The 17349-nt window shown below is 40.1% G+C and overlaps 1 protein-coding gene and 1 long non-coding RNA gene across 3 annotated transcripts in view; one reads left to right on the top strand and one right to left on the bottom strand.

Annotated features, from left to right (window-relative positions):
- LOC112136654 overlaps positions 1-17349 on the bottom strand; it is a 46790-nt gene that overhangs the window by 3799 nt on the left and 25642 nt on the right. For both annotated transcript variants that reach the window (XR_002917390.2, XR_002917389.2), the window contains exon 3: positions 16390-16564. This is a non-coding gene — a long non-coding RNA (uncharacterized LOC112136654). The remainder of the gene's footprint in view (positions 1-16389; positions 16565-17349) is intronic.
- The window catches only part of gabbr1a (gamma-aminobutyric acid (GABA) B receptor, 1a), a 136439-nt gene continuing 119431 nt past the window's right edge, over positions 342-17349 (top strand). The window contains exons 1-4 of the mRNA XM_024258444.2: positions 342-673; positions 7493-7579; positions 7787-7851; positions 12605-12743. Of these exons, the coding sequence (XP_024114212.1) occupies positions 7501-7579; positions 7787-7851; positions 12605-12743 (283 nt within the window). The 5' untranslated portion in view covers positions 342-673; positions 7493-7500. The remainder of the gene's footprint in view (positions 674-7492; positions 7580-7786; positions 7852-12604; positions 12744-17349) is intronic.

Consider the following 17349-nt stretch of genomic DNA (forward strand, 5'->3'; position numbering starts at 1 on the left):
GAAGATGATGCAGAGACGAAGGGAGAGGCCTGCTTTCAATTATTCAGCAGATGCCAGAGGATGAAGTGGATCCAAAAGACAGAGGAGGACAATGAGCAGCTCTGCTTTCCATCCCTTGGGCTCCAGAGGTAACAAAAGGCTGAACCATGAGTGTGTTAACACCAGCACAGATCCCGTCTGCCTCCCTGGCGGGTTCTTATTATTCACAGCGGGATGAATCTGCTGCCTTGCGTTGCTGTTTGTGGGCGCAGGAATTGTTGCAAAGGAGGGGAAGAAACGGCTGATAAATGCGCGAGCGCGCCTGTTACGCACGGTGCGTCTCCATCATGACGTCGTGAATTAGCTCAAGATTGTAGAGAGGGGGGGGAGTGAGAGGGGAAAGGAGGGGAGTGTGGTGAATCGTCGTTTCTGTGTGCTGTGCTCAAACTCCCTTTTTTATACGGATTATTCTTTATTTTTGCTCCGATCTTCCTTTTCATCAATGCAATACAGGGAACGCGGGCGCGCTGTTTTTGTGCCATCCCGTTCACGCGTGGAGCAGCCTGCACATTTACTGTAAAGCCATATTGACAGAGCCATAAAGCTGCCGCAAAGATGCAGGTTTTTACCAAATAATTCGGACGCCGGTTTTTCCTCGGAGGGTCCCGGCCGGAGGACTCGCCGCTGTCTGGGAGTAAGTACCCGCCGTCTGCGCTGAAAACGGGACTTGGTGTGGACAGATGTCATGTTTGCTCCTCGGTTTGAATGCACCATCATGGCAGCGTCCTGTGCGCGTTTGTGAAGGAGGGGGGTTGACGGCGGCCGCCTCGGGCAGATGGCAGCGCCGCTCAGATTAACGCGCCTCGTTAAGATGCTCGGCCTTCCTCTGCAGGCCGCGCGGATTCCCCCGTCAACAAGCGTCGCCCCCCACCCCCTTCACCGTGACCCCCATGCTCAGCAGTGCACGAAATGCACCACTGACACAGACACGGGGGGAAAACCCGCGGATTAGCTCCGTACGCGTGTCCGGGTGGGGGGAGGAAGAGCCGCCTTGACGCTCCGGCCTGCGCCGCGGAGCGTCAAGGCGCTGTCCGCGGTGCTGAAAGCATCACGCTCTCATCCCTCCTTCCCACACAGGACAGAAGCTCCCAGTCTCTGGAAACACGCACAACTACCAAAATGAAGCTCATTTAGTCCTCTGCAGACCCAAACCTCCTCGCCATCTGTCTTCCTTAGCGCTGACTTTTGCTGTTCCCGCCCCAACAAACACAGCAGCTTCACACCGATACAACTGCAAAGTTCAGATGTTTACGCAGGAACGGCTGACTGCAGAGCTGCTGCAGGTTTTATGAAGCTTTCTGACTGTCAGGATTGATGAATGGCTTTCAGTGAAAGGAATCAGGGTGAATGTGGGAGCTGTCATGAACTTCAGCTCTGGGCTATATCAGCTGCAAAACGGCAGAAAGGCCCAAAAGCAAATAATGTTGACAGCCAGGGTGCATCCCGTGGAGCCCAAGAGCTGAAGGCAAAAACAAACGATACTGTTAGTCTTAAGAAACTTTACATGCAAAATAGAAGAAGCTGTTGTGGAAAAATTAAAAGTCATTCTTGATGTTATTTAGCCAAGTAGTCTTAATTTGACTAAAATCATTCAACTGTTTGCAAAGAAAACTTCACAATTCACCTAAAATACCAACAGGTAATTCTCGGTGACTCTACTTTTTAACACCGTTACACTTTCAAATGCATGGAAGCTCATCCACATCACACAACAACACAACTTGAAATCTAAAAACATACAGAACTTTCTGAAAACGTGTGGAGTAAAAACTGAATGGAAAATATGTTTGTTGTAATCAAACATTGTGCTATCAATGTAACTTTACCAAGCCTTTTTTTATCTGCAAATTGCACTTAAATATAATAATATATATGTTGTTTGTTCACCATTCAGAATATCCAGTAAGGTGTCGCCATAACCCATTAAGGGAAAATTAGCTTTCACCAATCTGCACATTTGGTTCGGCAGAGAGTTTTAGAATGGATGCCCTTTCCTGTATTTTATCTGGGCTGGGGACCGGCAAGGAGACCCAGAGTCAGACCCAGAGTGAGGCAGCAGCATGAAGGGTCTTTCTTAAGGACCCACACCTCATTACGCCCTCTGGGAAACAAACCCTGGTTTCTCATGTGCTAGTGCTGCTAGCAGCCAACTGAGCCATCCAGCCGCTATAATAATAATAATAATATTTTAATCAAAATAGCATACACTATAGTATTTGTCAGTCACTAATTCTAGTTGGTCATAAAAAGATAAGTTTATCATAGATACACTTCAGCTGAGAGACAGAATGTTAAAAATAAAACCAAAACAAGAGATGACATTTTTAAGAGTTTACTTTTATAATGATGAAGAAAATAAGGGTTGAGTCAAAAGTTCACCTCAGTACTTTGTCATGTAAGTCTAGCTGTGAATGATAGAGGTGAAAGGTTTCCTGTTTGAACCCAGTGTAGCTGCTATTTTGACCCATTCTTCCATACAGATCTTCTCAAGAGCTGTGAGGTTTTGGGGCTCTTGTTGGGCAACCCTCTTCCAAAGGTTTTCTACTGGATTGAGGTCCAGAGACTGTCTAGGTCACTCCAGAATCTTTGAATTATTTTTACATAGCCACTACCTTGTTGCCATGGCGATGTGTTTCAGATCATTGTCATGCTGGAAGATCCAGCCACATTTTTTCCTCGATTCTCTCATTGATGGAGGGAGATTTTTGCCTCACCATATATGGCCCCATTCATAATTTCTTTCACACAGAACCATTGTTCTGTCCCCATCTACGAACCATGATGCTTTCACCCCCATGCTTTACAGTGGTATTTCTGAGATGCAAGAACACCAAACACTAAAGCATTCTTCCTCGTCCAAACACAGCGAGTGGTGTTTACACCAAAGAGTTCCATTTTGGTTTCATCTGATCACATGACATTCTTCCAGTCCTCCTCTGGATCTTCTAGATGGTCTCTGAAAAACTTTCAACAGAGTTGGACTTGTGCTCCTTAACGAGGGGTGTCTTTGGAGCACTACAGGATTTGAACCCATGACATGTGTTACTATAGTAACTGTTGTTACTGTTGTCCCAGCTCTCTTTAGGTAATTGACCACTTCCTCTGTGTAGCTCTGGGCTCACTGATCCCATTTGTACACAACTAGGTGAGATCGTTCATGGAGCTCCAGGTGGCGAGAGATTGTCAGTGATCTTGTATTTCTTTATTTTTTACACAGATAACCAGGTCAAGCAGTTAGCAATTAGCATTAATACAGGTTGAAAAAAAAAGGGGGGGTAGAAGTAGAAGAGCTTCTTAAAGAAGTACAGGTCTGTTAGGGACAGAATTCCTGCTTGTTTGTAGGAGCCTAATCCTTGTTTATTGCACTATTGCATGAAGAAATAAATTATTGAAAAAGTATACAATGTAAATACCCAAAGGCTCTTGTTACATTCTGTCTTTCACAGCTGAAGTGTACCAACAATGAACATTACATACCTCTCTCATCTTTATGAGTTCTTTAACTAAATTCTTTTTTGGCCAACTGTACTTCGTTAGTGTTGTAAGTAAAGTTTATTTATATAGCACCTTTCTCAGACATGGGTCACAAAGTGCTTCACAATAAAGAAAATGTAAAATGTAACCACAGTTTAATTTTAAAGGTATCTAACACACTGCTAATCAACCAGACAGAGTAGAGTTCTAAAGCTTGTTTATAAAGAAGGGTTTTAAGTTGTCTTTTGAAAGTGTCAACAGAGTTCAGTGAGCGAAGGGAAAGTGGTAGTTCATTCCAAAGTTTGGAAACCACAGCTTTAAAAAAACAGTTTCCTCGAGTTTTGAAACAGGGACCATCAGGAGGTTTTGCCCTCAGGATCTCAGCCTTTGGGGAGGGGGTGTAGAGCTGGATGAGGTCAGAGAGATAAGAAGGGGCTTGTCTGTGTGGGGCTTTGAAGGTCAGGACAAGGATTCTAGACTGTACTCTGAAACTGGACAGAAGCCAATGAAGAGATTTTAAGAAAGGGGTTTTGTCAGGTCTTTTGTTTGTACGAGTTAGAAGCTTAGCAGGAGAGTTCTGGACCACCTGCAGACAGTTCAGTTCCTTCTTGTTCATAAGAGTGAACAGACTGTTGGAATAGCCGAGGCGTGAGGACACAAAAGCATGAATGATCATCTCTAACTTGTGTAGAAATCATTGATTTGAGTTTTGAGATATTGTGCAACTGGAAAAAGCTGTTCTTTAGGAGCTGTTTAGAGTGACGTTCAAGGGACTTTGCTCCATCAAATTTGTTGTAGGTTAAAATGTTGGTTAAAAAGTAAGCTCAAGAGAAACAGTGGATGAGTTTAAATGCTCCGTTCAATGATCCTTCTAATAAATTCCTCATTGGAGGAAGCATATGTGCCTTGGTTAGAGGCACTAAAGTCTTAATCCCACATATGTTTGATCCTGTATTGACTCTGTTGTTAAGCCCATTCCTTCCTCTGGGAAAGCCCTAACATCTGAAACTGTACCATCTATCTTTTTTCCCTTTCAAACCTGACACAAAAATAACTCCACTCTTGAAGTATCAAAGAAACAGAAGGCAAAGGTGGCAGGAAAGAAATGCTCTAAATACATCCATTGACTTTTGTTTTCAAAATATTGGCAGTCAGGCTGTGCAAACAGGATCGATGTTAAACAGGCACTCTGGGATAGCTTGTTAATTAACAAAACAGATTTTACAGCACATTGGTGGTCCTCATTACAACAGTGTGTTTAACGGAGGTAACCACTTATTTTCTTCCAACAATATAACATGAATCACCATGTATACTTTCCATAAAACATGAAACACAGCTTACATCAGCTTGTTCTATCTTTCCACTACTGTAATCAGTAATGGAAAAGTAATGAGTTTGAAATTTTTTGAACTGAAACAAATTGAATGAGAGAAGAAACAAAATCACTCAGAATCCATTTTGTTCTAATGTAGCTTTGATTCATAAAAATATTTGTGCTAAATGTGGCATTTTCAAAGGATTGTTAAAGTTAAAGCAAACTAACTTTAGCATAAAGCGGCAGATAAATCACAAGCTAACACACTGTAGCCAGCGTTGACATAGTAACTTTATTTTCGCCCGAAAAATAAAATCAACAGGTTGCATTGAGTAGGAATTTGCATGCTAAACTAAGATAATCTGAAGCAGAATAACCTGCAGGTTGGGTTATTGCAGACCCAGGAAAACAGATCACAGGGATGATTGTAAGCACAAGCAGAGGTCAAGCTCCTTCCAAAAATGTAACCTGATTTTCTTAACACAAGGAGGAAGCAACTCTGCAGAAACGCTACAACTATCTGGACATGAAATATGAACCCATGTTTCAAAATGTGAGAGTAACTGATCAGATCCAGACGGTAACAGTAAAACTGTGATAGACTGAAGGCTGCATGAGTTAGCTCTGCTGCACTAGACTGAGAGAAGATTATTGGACTTTCCTCCTTCCATCCAGCTAATGACTTTTCCTGACAGGTCAGCTGTTTCTGCTGCAGGAACGAGCTAGATCACATTTTGTCTATTTTTGTAGACGGTCACAAATGTCCTTATCTCCAGTCCAGATCCATTTGCTCCTGAAAATCTATGAAGCTTCATAAAAAGAAGAGTTAATTCTTCCAAAAGTGCAGCAAAACACCTTAAAATAAAGAGAAACAGACTTTAGGCTGACACTGAAGTCCATTTTCTTTTAATTTAAACTAGTAAAGTTACAGACTAGAGGTTTTTTGCACTAAAGAAAATATTCAGATTTTCCTGGAACAAGAGTTTGGAGATCAGCTTGTATTGATGAGTCATTAGGTCTTCATTACTTCATGAATATCTGAGATTTGTGTGAGCAGAGGATGTGTTTTTTTTAGGAGGGACAGCTTGGTATGATAGGATAGAAGCAGTGTGGAGTGAGACTGTCTCTCTAAACTCTCTGGAGAGGTTCATTGTGAAGAATACTGTACATAATGCTTCTTATTAATATGACTTGTACATGGACTTAGTTTGTAGCTGTTGGAGTCATTCTGTTCCAAGTCGACCAACAGGAATGCATGGGGATATCCCCTCAACTAAACACACCTTCAGTTACTTCAAGGAGAAAAAAAAACAAATGTGAATGGGAAGGAAGAGAAGCTCCAAGAGAGATGTGTATGTTAACCGGCTGAAGGGGCGAGTAGACCGCCTACCTTTACCTGTCTTGATTCTTCAAAAGGAGCAATCACTGTAGAACAAACCGGATAAACGCTACACTCTGACCAGGTCCTTTCTGGCTTATCAAAGAAAAATCTGTTCTGTTTTGTGGAGATGTCTCTGGAGATAGTTAGGGATTTGGAGCTCTGTAAACACTAAGAACTGATGACTATCTGTCAGGGATATCCACACAGATCACTGTCACTTTAGGATCGGTCCCAGGTCCTGATTTTAACTGAAGAATGCTACAATAGAGCTGTCAATCCATCTGGATGAAAACATCTTTATTTCAGGTATTTTTAGACACTTTGATTTCAAAACTTCCTTGCTAAGATCAATACGTCACAACACCAGCATCTTCTGGACTCCAGCATAACACCCAACCAGTAGAAGGAATCCTCCATCATTCCATCTAGTATTTTAAATAGTACGCCCCACAGAACTGAAGGACTTCAGGCTTTACAGTAGCTTTACATTAAGCTCTGTGTAAAACACAGAAAATACAGTAAGAGTACAACAAAAACAATAAAAGGAGGTTCTGAGAAAGCAAGTCTCATGCTTTTAGACACAGTCGCCCAGCAACTGGACTCCACAACACAACTAGACTACACAACGCAAAAACTTAATAGACTTTTTATCACTGTAAACACTAACATCTTGCTACACAGACTTTCTGACTTCCAGGTCCACCCCGGGCTGATTTTATAGATAAAAAACTTTCTAAAAGACAGAATGTGTGTCAAATAGTTTTAGACTTTAAAGACGAGGATCCCTAAAGGCTGTGCACTGTCCTCCTTTGTGAGTTTTGTGTACACACATGAGATCTCTTGCAGTTAAGGCATTTGTGAAGTACGCAGATGACAAGACACCTGACAGACGCCCATTCCCTGACTGAGAATTAGGAGCAGGAAGGTCATAGTCTGAAACAAACCCTCTGGAACTAAAGAATGAGTTTAGACACAACTGCAGACAAAAACTTCTCTCTGAAGACTCCATTAGGGACTCTAATTTGACTTTGTTAGTCGGGAGGGGGGCTTCACTGGGCATACCTGCTGCACGGGGAAACACTTTACAGACAGATCAACCCGTCGACCATCAGCAGAAACATGCAGACACTGCTCTGCAATTGAGGAAATGACTCATTCTGTGTGTTTTGGTGAAAAGGGAAAACCACTGCATGTGGCAGCAGTAACACTGATGTCATATTTCCTCACAAACTCGTCTCCTTGTCTTTTTCTGCTCTAAAGCATCTCTCTCTCTCTTTCAGATCCAGAGATGGCGCGGCTATTGTTTCTGATTATTCTCTGCGCTCTTCCGCCTTTAGTTGTGCCCATACATAATTCATCAGCAGGAGGTAAGTTGTGTGAGTGGATGTGCAGAAATGTGTTTGACTGTTTACTATCTGCATTCATGGAGAGCAGCAGCTCTGCAGAGGCTGCTAAGTGACCTGCATGAAGCTCAGTAATTTGTGCAGCGAGGAAGGCTCCTGTCAAACAGATAAAGTTTCATGTTGATTTATCTCCTTTTGTCATCATGCTGTCTTATTCTCTTCCTTTCTCAGGCTGTGCCATCATCCGACCTCCAAGGGACGGCGGGATCCGCTACAGAGGCCTGACGCAGGAGCAGGTACAGGTTTACTGCACGGATCATCTGATGATTTTAGTTTTAGACTCTGGAGGAAAATATTTCAAACTTACAGTCTTTAACACCTGTCTTTACAATACCTTGTGATGTGGACAAATGCATCTCAGATCATATTCTTTGTTCTATTTGAAGATGGAGAGGGTCACCTGGTTCAATCTTGACTTCCTCCTTTATGTTTAGCTTTCAGAACATTCCAGAAATCACAATTTTAAAATCAATTTTAGATCAAACTGCATTCAGACAAACATGGGGAAATTTAGGCTCTCATCTCTTCAAACTAAAACATTCTCCAGATTTAGGGCCTGATCTTTGGTGCACAGACATTGTGACCAATTTCCTTGCACGCGCCGCCACAATCCCGAGCAGCATGTCAGAGACTTTGCTCCTGTTAGTCAGAGGCGCGATGACGATCTGCGTCATTGACCTGCACAAAGCTGCTTGTGGTCAAATGTGTGCACAACACACACTTTTTCAAACACACAAACTCTCACTGCTGCTCGTACACTCGGCGCACAAAGTTTAAAAATGTTTGCATCCAAATTTGTTTAAATTGGGATTTAAACTCGTATCCATTTTTTGTCACCTTTTTCCTGAATGTTTCAGATCAATAATCAATGAGGTGAATTTGTGATTTTTGTGTAGTGCAGCTGTGAGCATCACCCAGCTCTGCTGCCTTCAATAAAACATCAATGCAAACTGACTGTAACTTCAGAGGCTCTTCAAAGGCTCCAGCACAGTGAGAGACGAGGGGAGCTTGTGTTCTGCGGGTGGGAAGACGTGGCTGAGGCAGGGGGGGTTGACACAGAGCGAGTCTTTGCAGGTCAGGCTGCACCTTCAAGACTGAATAACCCCCCCCCACCCAAAAACAAGAAAAAATCTGTTTGTTTGGTCTGATAGTCTGAAGGAGTGCATCTGTTTCTGATGCTGAAGATGAAGTCTGGTTTAGAGGAGAAATGATCTGTGCGGCTGCAGCAAAGCATGAGAACAAACGCCATTCTTGATATGTCAAGACAATAAAACGAGATTTATTTCAAAAGTCAGTTATTTCTTTACCCACATAGATGACGCTTTGGCATCTCCACTTCAGAACGCAATGACCTAAAACAACAGGACTATTAAAGACCCACTCCAATAAAAATTGTGTTGTTTAACATGTTCTTGTAGCATTTTTTTCATGATTTTCTTAGAAAATTAAGCTCAAAAATTTCTTTCTGTGTACTTTTTTTTATTCAAATCATTGTGAAACAGGAGCAGACAAAAAATGCAGTGAAAATATTGTATTTGTTACATAGTAGACCTGCTGGGTGGGCCAAAAGCTCCCTTATCTGCTCCATTCTGATGCATCCACATGTAGGCGACTAAATCCATGAACGTATTTGATTTTCAGGGATCTCTCACAATTCAGAGCCAGTGGTGGACTTAGCAGTTTAGGGACCCAAGGCAAAACGTAAAATTGGGCCTTCTGCAGTTATGGTATTAATCGTTAAAAAAATTGTTACCTAAGTTTAAACATCAAATAACTTCTTCATGGTCCACTAGAACACAGAATCAATGTCCAGAATTGATAAGTTTTGATAAGCATTTGAAAGTGGAATCCCTTCAAAACTGCAGTGTGGCAGACCTTGCAACCAGGGCCAAAACCGAACAGGAAATATGAGAATTTTATTATTAGTGGGCTGTATATCTCATAAGAGCAGGTGAGGCACTACCTCCCCTGACCACATGTCTCTGGTAGAGCCGTATTTCATTAAGGAACTAAAATGATTCCAAACTTGCCCCAATTATGTCCACCTGCCCAAAACAAATCTTACTCACAAAGTTTGAATCTAAACTGCTCAACTGAGAGGAAAACTGAATTATCTGCTAGCTAACTTGCTATTGACTGGAATATTCCATAGCTGCAGAAAGACGGGGAGGACGAAACAATTTCCCATGATCAGTCTTATGCCATTTAAGTGATTTGAGGTTTTTTTTTTTAATAACAGAGTTAAAAGGTTCAGCTAGCAATCGCCAATCTCTGCCTAATGGTAAGTCCGTCCATGCTCAGAGGTGAATTACTAATGAACTCCTTCTGCTCTGCAGAAATTATGTCCTAGAAAATGACACAGGGTTTTTTGATTTTGGCTAAAAAATAATAATTAAAAGGCCTTTAGGAATGCTTTGAAAATAAATCAAAGGATGATTTGAGTGAGTCTTTAAATACTCAAATGAGATATCTAAAAAAAAAAAAATATTGAAATTCCTACACAAGAAGGTTCAGTCAAATGAAGTGAATGTATGTTGAATATAGGACTGTGGAATCTCATGTTAATTGGAAATTTGATAGATTTTTCAAATTCAGTGCACTAGAGGTGTTTCTGTGGTCTCCAGGAGAGGCAGAATAGCTCACATAGAAGCTGCTCATCAGGCAGATTAATATGATTCTCCGGTGCAATCCTTAAAGTATCACGTCTGATTATGATTATTCAGTTTTTAGCCAAAATCAAAACACCTTTGTCATTTTTTAAGACATATTTTCTGCAGTATAGTAGGACCTCATTAGAAATCTGTTTGAACTCTATTTTACTAGAATACAGACCCCCACAAGCCCAAACTAACATTAGCATAGTAAAAAAATTAAGTAATATTGGAGCTTTTTATAGGAGCTTTTTCAAACAGCGCGTACCTGATCCAACACAATTTGAATAAAGAAATGCACAGAAATGCAGTTTTATTCTTAAATTGTTTTACATGTCTTGAGAAAAATGCTACAAGAACATGTTAAAAACACTAAAAACATGGTTTTCATTGGATTGGGGTATCAAGAATTAATGAGATCCATCGAGAATTTATCGCTGGATTTAGAGAATAAAAGTCTGGATAATGAGTTTAGGCTGAGTTTTGTTTTATAAATAAGTTTTGTCATTCATTTTTGTTCCTCAAAATCTCATTTTTAGAAACTGAGGAGACTCCAAATATTTGTCATAACAACTAAAATGAGAATTGTATAAAACACTAAAATTAATTTCTGATATCATGTATTTATTGATAGAAGTGAAAGAATAATCGTCTAACCACGCTTCCCTTTCTCCTGAAAATCAGTTTAAGTGGTGTCTGCTATTAAACCACTGACTGTATAAGAGAACTGGACTGAATGAGTGTGACATCATCCATAGAAAATGGTTTACTTCCAGCTCCAATGTAGTCAACTTTCTTGATGTTTGAGCCAACGAATATCAATGTAAGTTGTTAAGAGAATTGAATCGTCCTCTATCATCATAAAATCATTTAAATATGAAATAAATTGATTATAGCGATGCTGGAAAAATACCATATGACCCCGAACTGAAAGTGACAGACCAGGAGCAGAGCTTTGACTTGATTTGTGACATTTGTATCCATCAGATTATGTCCGTTAAGTAAAATGACTGTAGATAAACATGTTATGTGTAAAATATTACTGGAAATGAACTAGCAATGCCTTACAGTTACAGCGAAAAGTAACATGTTACTGTTAGCACATTACTTCTGCTATGTGTTACTCCAAACACTGTGGACAACACACACGTCCACACAACCTCAGCAAAAAAAAAAACCCCAACAAACTCTGAATGTTGGATAACAAACAACAGGGGGGGAGTCAGGCCACTATTCAGACTGCAGCACAGATGTGTTGCAGCTGTGTTGGGGGGGGTGTTTTGTTTTTAAAGTTTCCTGTTGCAACACACGAGCACGTCCAATGAACGAAACTCACACGCTCTCTGTTGACACGTGGATGAAGAGGAAACAATTCTTTAATACTTTTCCACACATTCAGCACTTCCTAGAAATAACATTTAATTTAAGTCTGATTCTGACAAACAAGCTTTTATCTTAGTTTGGTTTACGTCAGAACCCGTTTTGAAAGTAAAAAAAAAACTTACGATGTTCATGAAAATAATCCCGAACAAGCACATTAACAGTTTATTTGGTTAAAAAAAATAAAATTGTTTATTATTTAAATTGCTGAGCCATTCTAGTTTGTTTGTTTTATTTATTTATTTTTTATTGTTTGTTATTTAGACTTGCACTACAAGAGCTTTTAGGCAAATGTATGTATTTTTTGTTGGTTTAAAGGCCTTATCACAGCTTAAATCATGGAAGTCAAACAATCTAAAAATATCATACTTCCTCCACTGTGCTTCATTATGGACATAAAGGTTTTCAGAAGTTCAAACTTTGCGATGATTTGACGAAAAGATTCACTTCCAAAACTCACTTGTTCTTCCACCAAATCCAGAATTAACTTTCAAGCTTAGTAGAAATACTGCTGCTGGTTTTCTCTGGTAACTTTCTTCTCCAGAGTTTAGATAAACTCAGTTGATTTTGATAATTGATCTGCTATGTAACTAAATCTAAAGTTTCGATATCCAAATCTGATTTCTAACTGGTTCCAGCAGTCATGGTCTGCAGTTGGAGTTACTTCAAAACAACAATGCTTCTCTAAGCTTCTTTCATTCACTTGAATCTCACTCTTGTTGAAAATAGAAACTTCAACATTTCTTTAATAAGTACAACACCAAATCTAAAGGAAAAAGCTGAAACTTTAAGTTTCTTCATGTCATAAAGACATTATTTAGAGAGGAGTAGCTCTTTGATTTAGGCCACATTTTCTGCAGATGTTGCCTGTTGCAGAGATCTCCGTTTGCTTGTCTCCTCTGAAATGTCACCGTGATGAAGCATTCCTCCTGAGCACAGACTAGTGTTTCCCTCACAGATCCGCAGTGTGCAGATCCTGCCAGTGGATTATGAGATCGAGTACATCTGCAGAGGAAACCGGGTGATCGTTGGACCAAAGGTCAGGAAGTGCTTGGCCAACGGCACATGGACGGACATGACGCTGCCCAGCACCTGCTGTGAGTCTGCTGCCGTTTTTGAAGGCCTTCATGATGCTGACTGCATTAAATGACGCAGAGAAATGTTTTGTCATCATGTATGAAAATCTTTAGGAAACATGCATCTGTTTATGCTGGTAAATGTCTGCAGAGATTTTCATTTCTGCCTCCAAGTGAATGAGTGGATTCATTTCAGGACAAACTCTCACCATGAAACACGTGTTTCACTTTTGATTAAATGACTGATTTAATAGTTCATTTCTTTTCCTATTTTTAACCAAATGGATCTTAAAAAAGAACATGAAGTGTGAAGAAAACATTTATCCATGGGGGTCTCATTTGGCCCTTGAGCTGGAATCTGAAAATATGCTCTATTAGATTATTAACTGTCATGTTGTTTTAGAAGTTATACTATAAATGCTTCCTAAAGATGACTCATCTTTTTGTGGCTTGTCAGTCTCCACTATGTGATTTATTTTCATTTGAGAGGATAATTTAAAGTGCTACAAAACAATCAAAGCAGAGAAAGTTGTATTAATTACTGTTGTTGTAATCCTGTCAAGATAATTCCAAAAGGGCAGATTATTTTACAGACAGAACTCACAATATTGTAATTTACATAAATACTTTTCTTATTTGGTCTGAATTTGAATGAATATGTCAAAGTTTCCTTTGCTATTGTTGAATGCGAAGAAACATTTTCATCCATTTTTTATTCCAAAAAAAAAATCAATATTGATACTGTAGCTCTAAATAACAAAAACTGGCCATGTCAGCAGCACGTTTTTCTGCAATTTGCCATAATGACAGTTTGAAAAAAGTCTGCTGATGACACTTTGAGACCAAATTCACCTGCAACATCTGACTGCATCCTATGACCAGGTGGTGCTGCTTGTACATTTAGTAACGTCATGTGTGTGTGGCTGTTTGGACGATGAATTTGGAATGACTTATGGGTAAAATCAGCTTTTTTACACGCAACAAATGTTCAAATTAATGCTACATTGAAAACGTTTTTCCTGGGAAGTTTTTGGTTTTGGCCCAAATAAGTAAAACGGACTGTACACTGTGAGACCATTATGTGGAAAACACAAAATCAAGTGTGTCTGTCACCCCAATACAATTGCCTCCCTATCTTAAAAATCTGTGTAGAGAAAGAAACACTCCGTTTACAACATCCTCTGAGCTTTTTACATATTTTATTGTGATCCTCATACCGAGGAAAACTCCCTTCACTCGTTAAAGAGAGACGTCTTTCTAGAATTGAAGGACATTTTGGCTTTGAAATTCATAAAAAGTAAACCTTAAACTATCAAAGGCTTGATTATCTCAGCTTCAATTGTGTAATTATTATTACATTATAAATATGTTGATAAAAACATGTTACGACTGTTTGCAGATAACAGTTACAAGGGAAAAAATGAATTTTAGGGATACTCCAGACTTATTTGGTATTTTTAAAACTATTTTCAATCATTTTTTTCCTCATAGTTTTTGTAGATGTGATTTGCAGATTATTAATTTTAGTCAGGAACTGCATGTTAGAATTTTGCATTTGGATTATATGAAATACAGATATGATGGGTGGGACATAAAATCCTGAAATGACCATTTCTCTTCAAGGTTTTGCTTTCAGATTGAAGCGTTGGCTGTGTGTGCTGTGCAGTCCTGCACCAAGTGTCACCTGCTCACTGCTCAACCTTCAGTTTCTTTGAACTGAAGTTCAGCAGGAAATTTTTGGCACCGCCAAGTCCACTGTGCTCATAAATTGTCTGTACTTAGAGCAGAGCAGGTTTGAGGATTTTTCTCCAAAAATAGCCGCTGACTTGGCTGAAAAATGTAATATGAGAGCAAACAAAGTAAGCCAGGAGAGCAAAGCTGCTGCCAGGGAGCAGAGCAGCGAGGCGAAACCCAGTCAACAGCTCTGTGAGCCGTGAAGCTGCTGCAGACGGTGAGGCCTATCTCCGTCCACCTCGCTTCACTTCATCCTGTTGCTTCATGATTATTTTTGATCATTGGTTCCAAAACCTGTGAGATTGCAAGATTGTGAGAAAACCCAGGAGAATGCAGCTGAGAGTCGAAATAATGGGATCAGGTGCTGAAAGCAATAAAATCTTGATTTCTCTCTTGACAACAACAGAAAGACGATTTTCAAGCTTAAACTAAAGACAGACGCTTCTTTCTGCCCACCTCCTCCTCAGGGTTTTGCACTCACCTATAAAAGGAAACTTGCAACACCTTCACTGTGAAAATTCTGGAGGAAGTGTTGAGTTTCATTCATGGGAGCTTCATGATTTGCACGAAGACGAGCTAAGCTGCACATGAATATAAATATCAGCTGTAATAAATATCAGTTGTAATCTGACGCAATAATTTGAGGATAAGAAGCCTTTTAAAAACTATCCTGTTTCTGTGCTAAGAAAACACCTAGAAAATTTAGAGTGCATACACGCAAACGCACACAAGTACAGAAGGATGGAGGAGGAAAGCTGCCATGTTGAATCCCATACAAGCAGAGACTGTTTGTCATCCAACCAGATAAGAAACTTTGGGTTCTGGAGTCTGAAACTTCCTTTTCACAAAGATGAGTGAAGAGTTAAGCCTCAGATTAAGGAGGACCAGTTGAGTCTAGTCTTGTGTCAAGACGAGCAGGTCGATTTGCATAGTTGGGAATTGAATTTCAAAGCTCCAGACGAGCAAATCCTGTCTCATCTGCTCCTGCTTCCCTGGATCAGGTCTGTTTGGCCACTAAGGAGCTTCAATGGGAGGCTGCTTGGGAAACATGCAGCACTCCGACTCTGGATTCTGACACCTCTGGTTTAGAGACATGGAGGGGTTGGAGTCAACAGGACAGGACTTCATGAAGACAAGTCGATTGAGTTGTTACACCCCCAAAGGATGAATTCTCAGGGCTGTTGAGTACAAAGTTGAGTTACACATTTGAGTTTAGAGCTGAGAAAGATGTTTGGGTTCAGTCCTCCTCCTTATCCTAAGCAGTTGTCAGTGGCAAATCAGTCATTGTAGTTATAAAAATAGATGAAATTCAACCTGAGAACATCTTTATGTGAGTATAAGAACAATCTCTAGTTAATCTGTGTGTTTTTGTCATGGTCAGAATCATGATTCGAGTCCTCAGAGTTTCTACAGACTGTGGTTGTTGTAAACTTTATTTATCAGCAAAGCAACAATTTGGTAGAACGGTTCAGATTAAAAAAAAAAGAAAGAAATCTAGTGTTTCTGAGAAAAGGCCCCCAGTCTTCCTGTTTTTCTTCCATTCCTGTTATTTCAGGTCTGACTCGGAGGAATTGATCTGTTTTCTCTGGCTTACGTAAGAGCACGAGCTGCACTCTGCTCACTCACGCAGAAAGGGGGATCTCGCTAACTCTGCAGACACATAGTTGTTTTCAGGAGCCTGGCCACATTATATCTGCAGGTTACACTGAATGCATGAAGCTCACAAGGATTTATACCCCCCACAGCTAAATTCCCCCTGATTTTTAGTGTCTGAGTGAAAGTCACGTGTAGGAAAAGCAGAATGGAGGCCAAGAAAAACTCTGCAAAGCTGTTCAAAGGAGAACTAATCTTTTGGAGTTTGACATGGTTCAAACCTCAGCGGTGGGCTCAGGTAAAGCTTTTTCCATCTGCGCATTTATATTCAGTTTTTTACCTCTCTTCGAGCTGGAGGCCAACAAACTCCATTCATCTGTCCACAGTGGAGAAGAGCTGCACCTTTAAAGCCAGCAGAAAGCTGTTGAAAGCAGCAGCTTTTAAGATGCTGCCTTTCTTTGAGGTTTGCAGTCCGTCCAATCCCAGAGGCTGAACACCAACAGGTCTCCTGGAGACTACAAGAAGAAAAACAGGAAAAAAAATCCTTATCCAAACTGCTTTTGCTTGCAGTAAATTGTATAGTACTTGCAACATAAGTACTGCTTCTAAGAATACAAAGATAAGTTGCAGAAGTGACAATAGATTTTTCTTTTTTTTTAAGTTTTGTGTAATTTTTTCTCAGATTCAAAAAGCCATGACTTATATTTATTCTGTTCTGCAGAGTTTCTTTCCTCAGTAAATAAAACATTCCCTTGTTAAACCATAAGTGGACCAGTTAGTGTTTTTGAGTGTACACACTTAAGGCAAGCTTATTTATAAAGCACATTCAAAGAGCTTTGCATCAAACACTAAAAGAAGAATTTAATATAATTATTTTGGGAGAGATCATTAAAATACACATTTAAAGAAAGTTCAAAAGAGCTGAATCTAAAGTGACCTTAAAGTAATAGTGCAGATGTAAAATTTTGAATGAAAATTGATCAAATGCAGATGAGAGCAGGCGAGTCTTTAAGCTGCATTTAAATCAACTGTTTCTAAGGTTTTCTGGAAGTCTGTTCCAGATCTGTGGAGCATAGAAGCTGAATGCAGCTTCTCTGTGTTTGGTTTAACTCTAGGAACTGATAAAAGACCGGATCCAGATGGCTAGATAGGTCTGGCTGGTACGTACTGGGTCTGGAGGTCAGTTGTATTGGTCCAGACAGGCAACCGGTGTAAAGACCTCAGATCTGGACTGATGTGGTCTACTTTTTGGTCCTTGAGAACCCGAACAGCAGAGTTCTGAATCAGCTGCAGTTTCCTG

The sequence above is a fragment of the Oryzias melastigma genome, linkage group LG16, assembly GCF_002922805.2.
Source record: "Oryzias melastigma strain HK-1 linkage group LG16, ASM292280v2, whole genome shotgun sequence".
In the NCBI taxonomy this organism is placed as follows: Eukaryota; Metazoa; Chordata; class Actinopteri; order Beloniformes; family Adrianichthyidae; genus Oryzias; species Oryzias melastigma.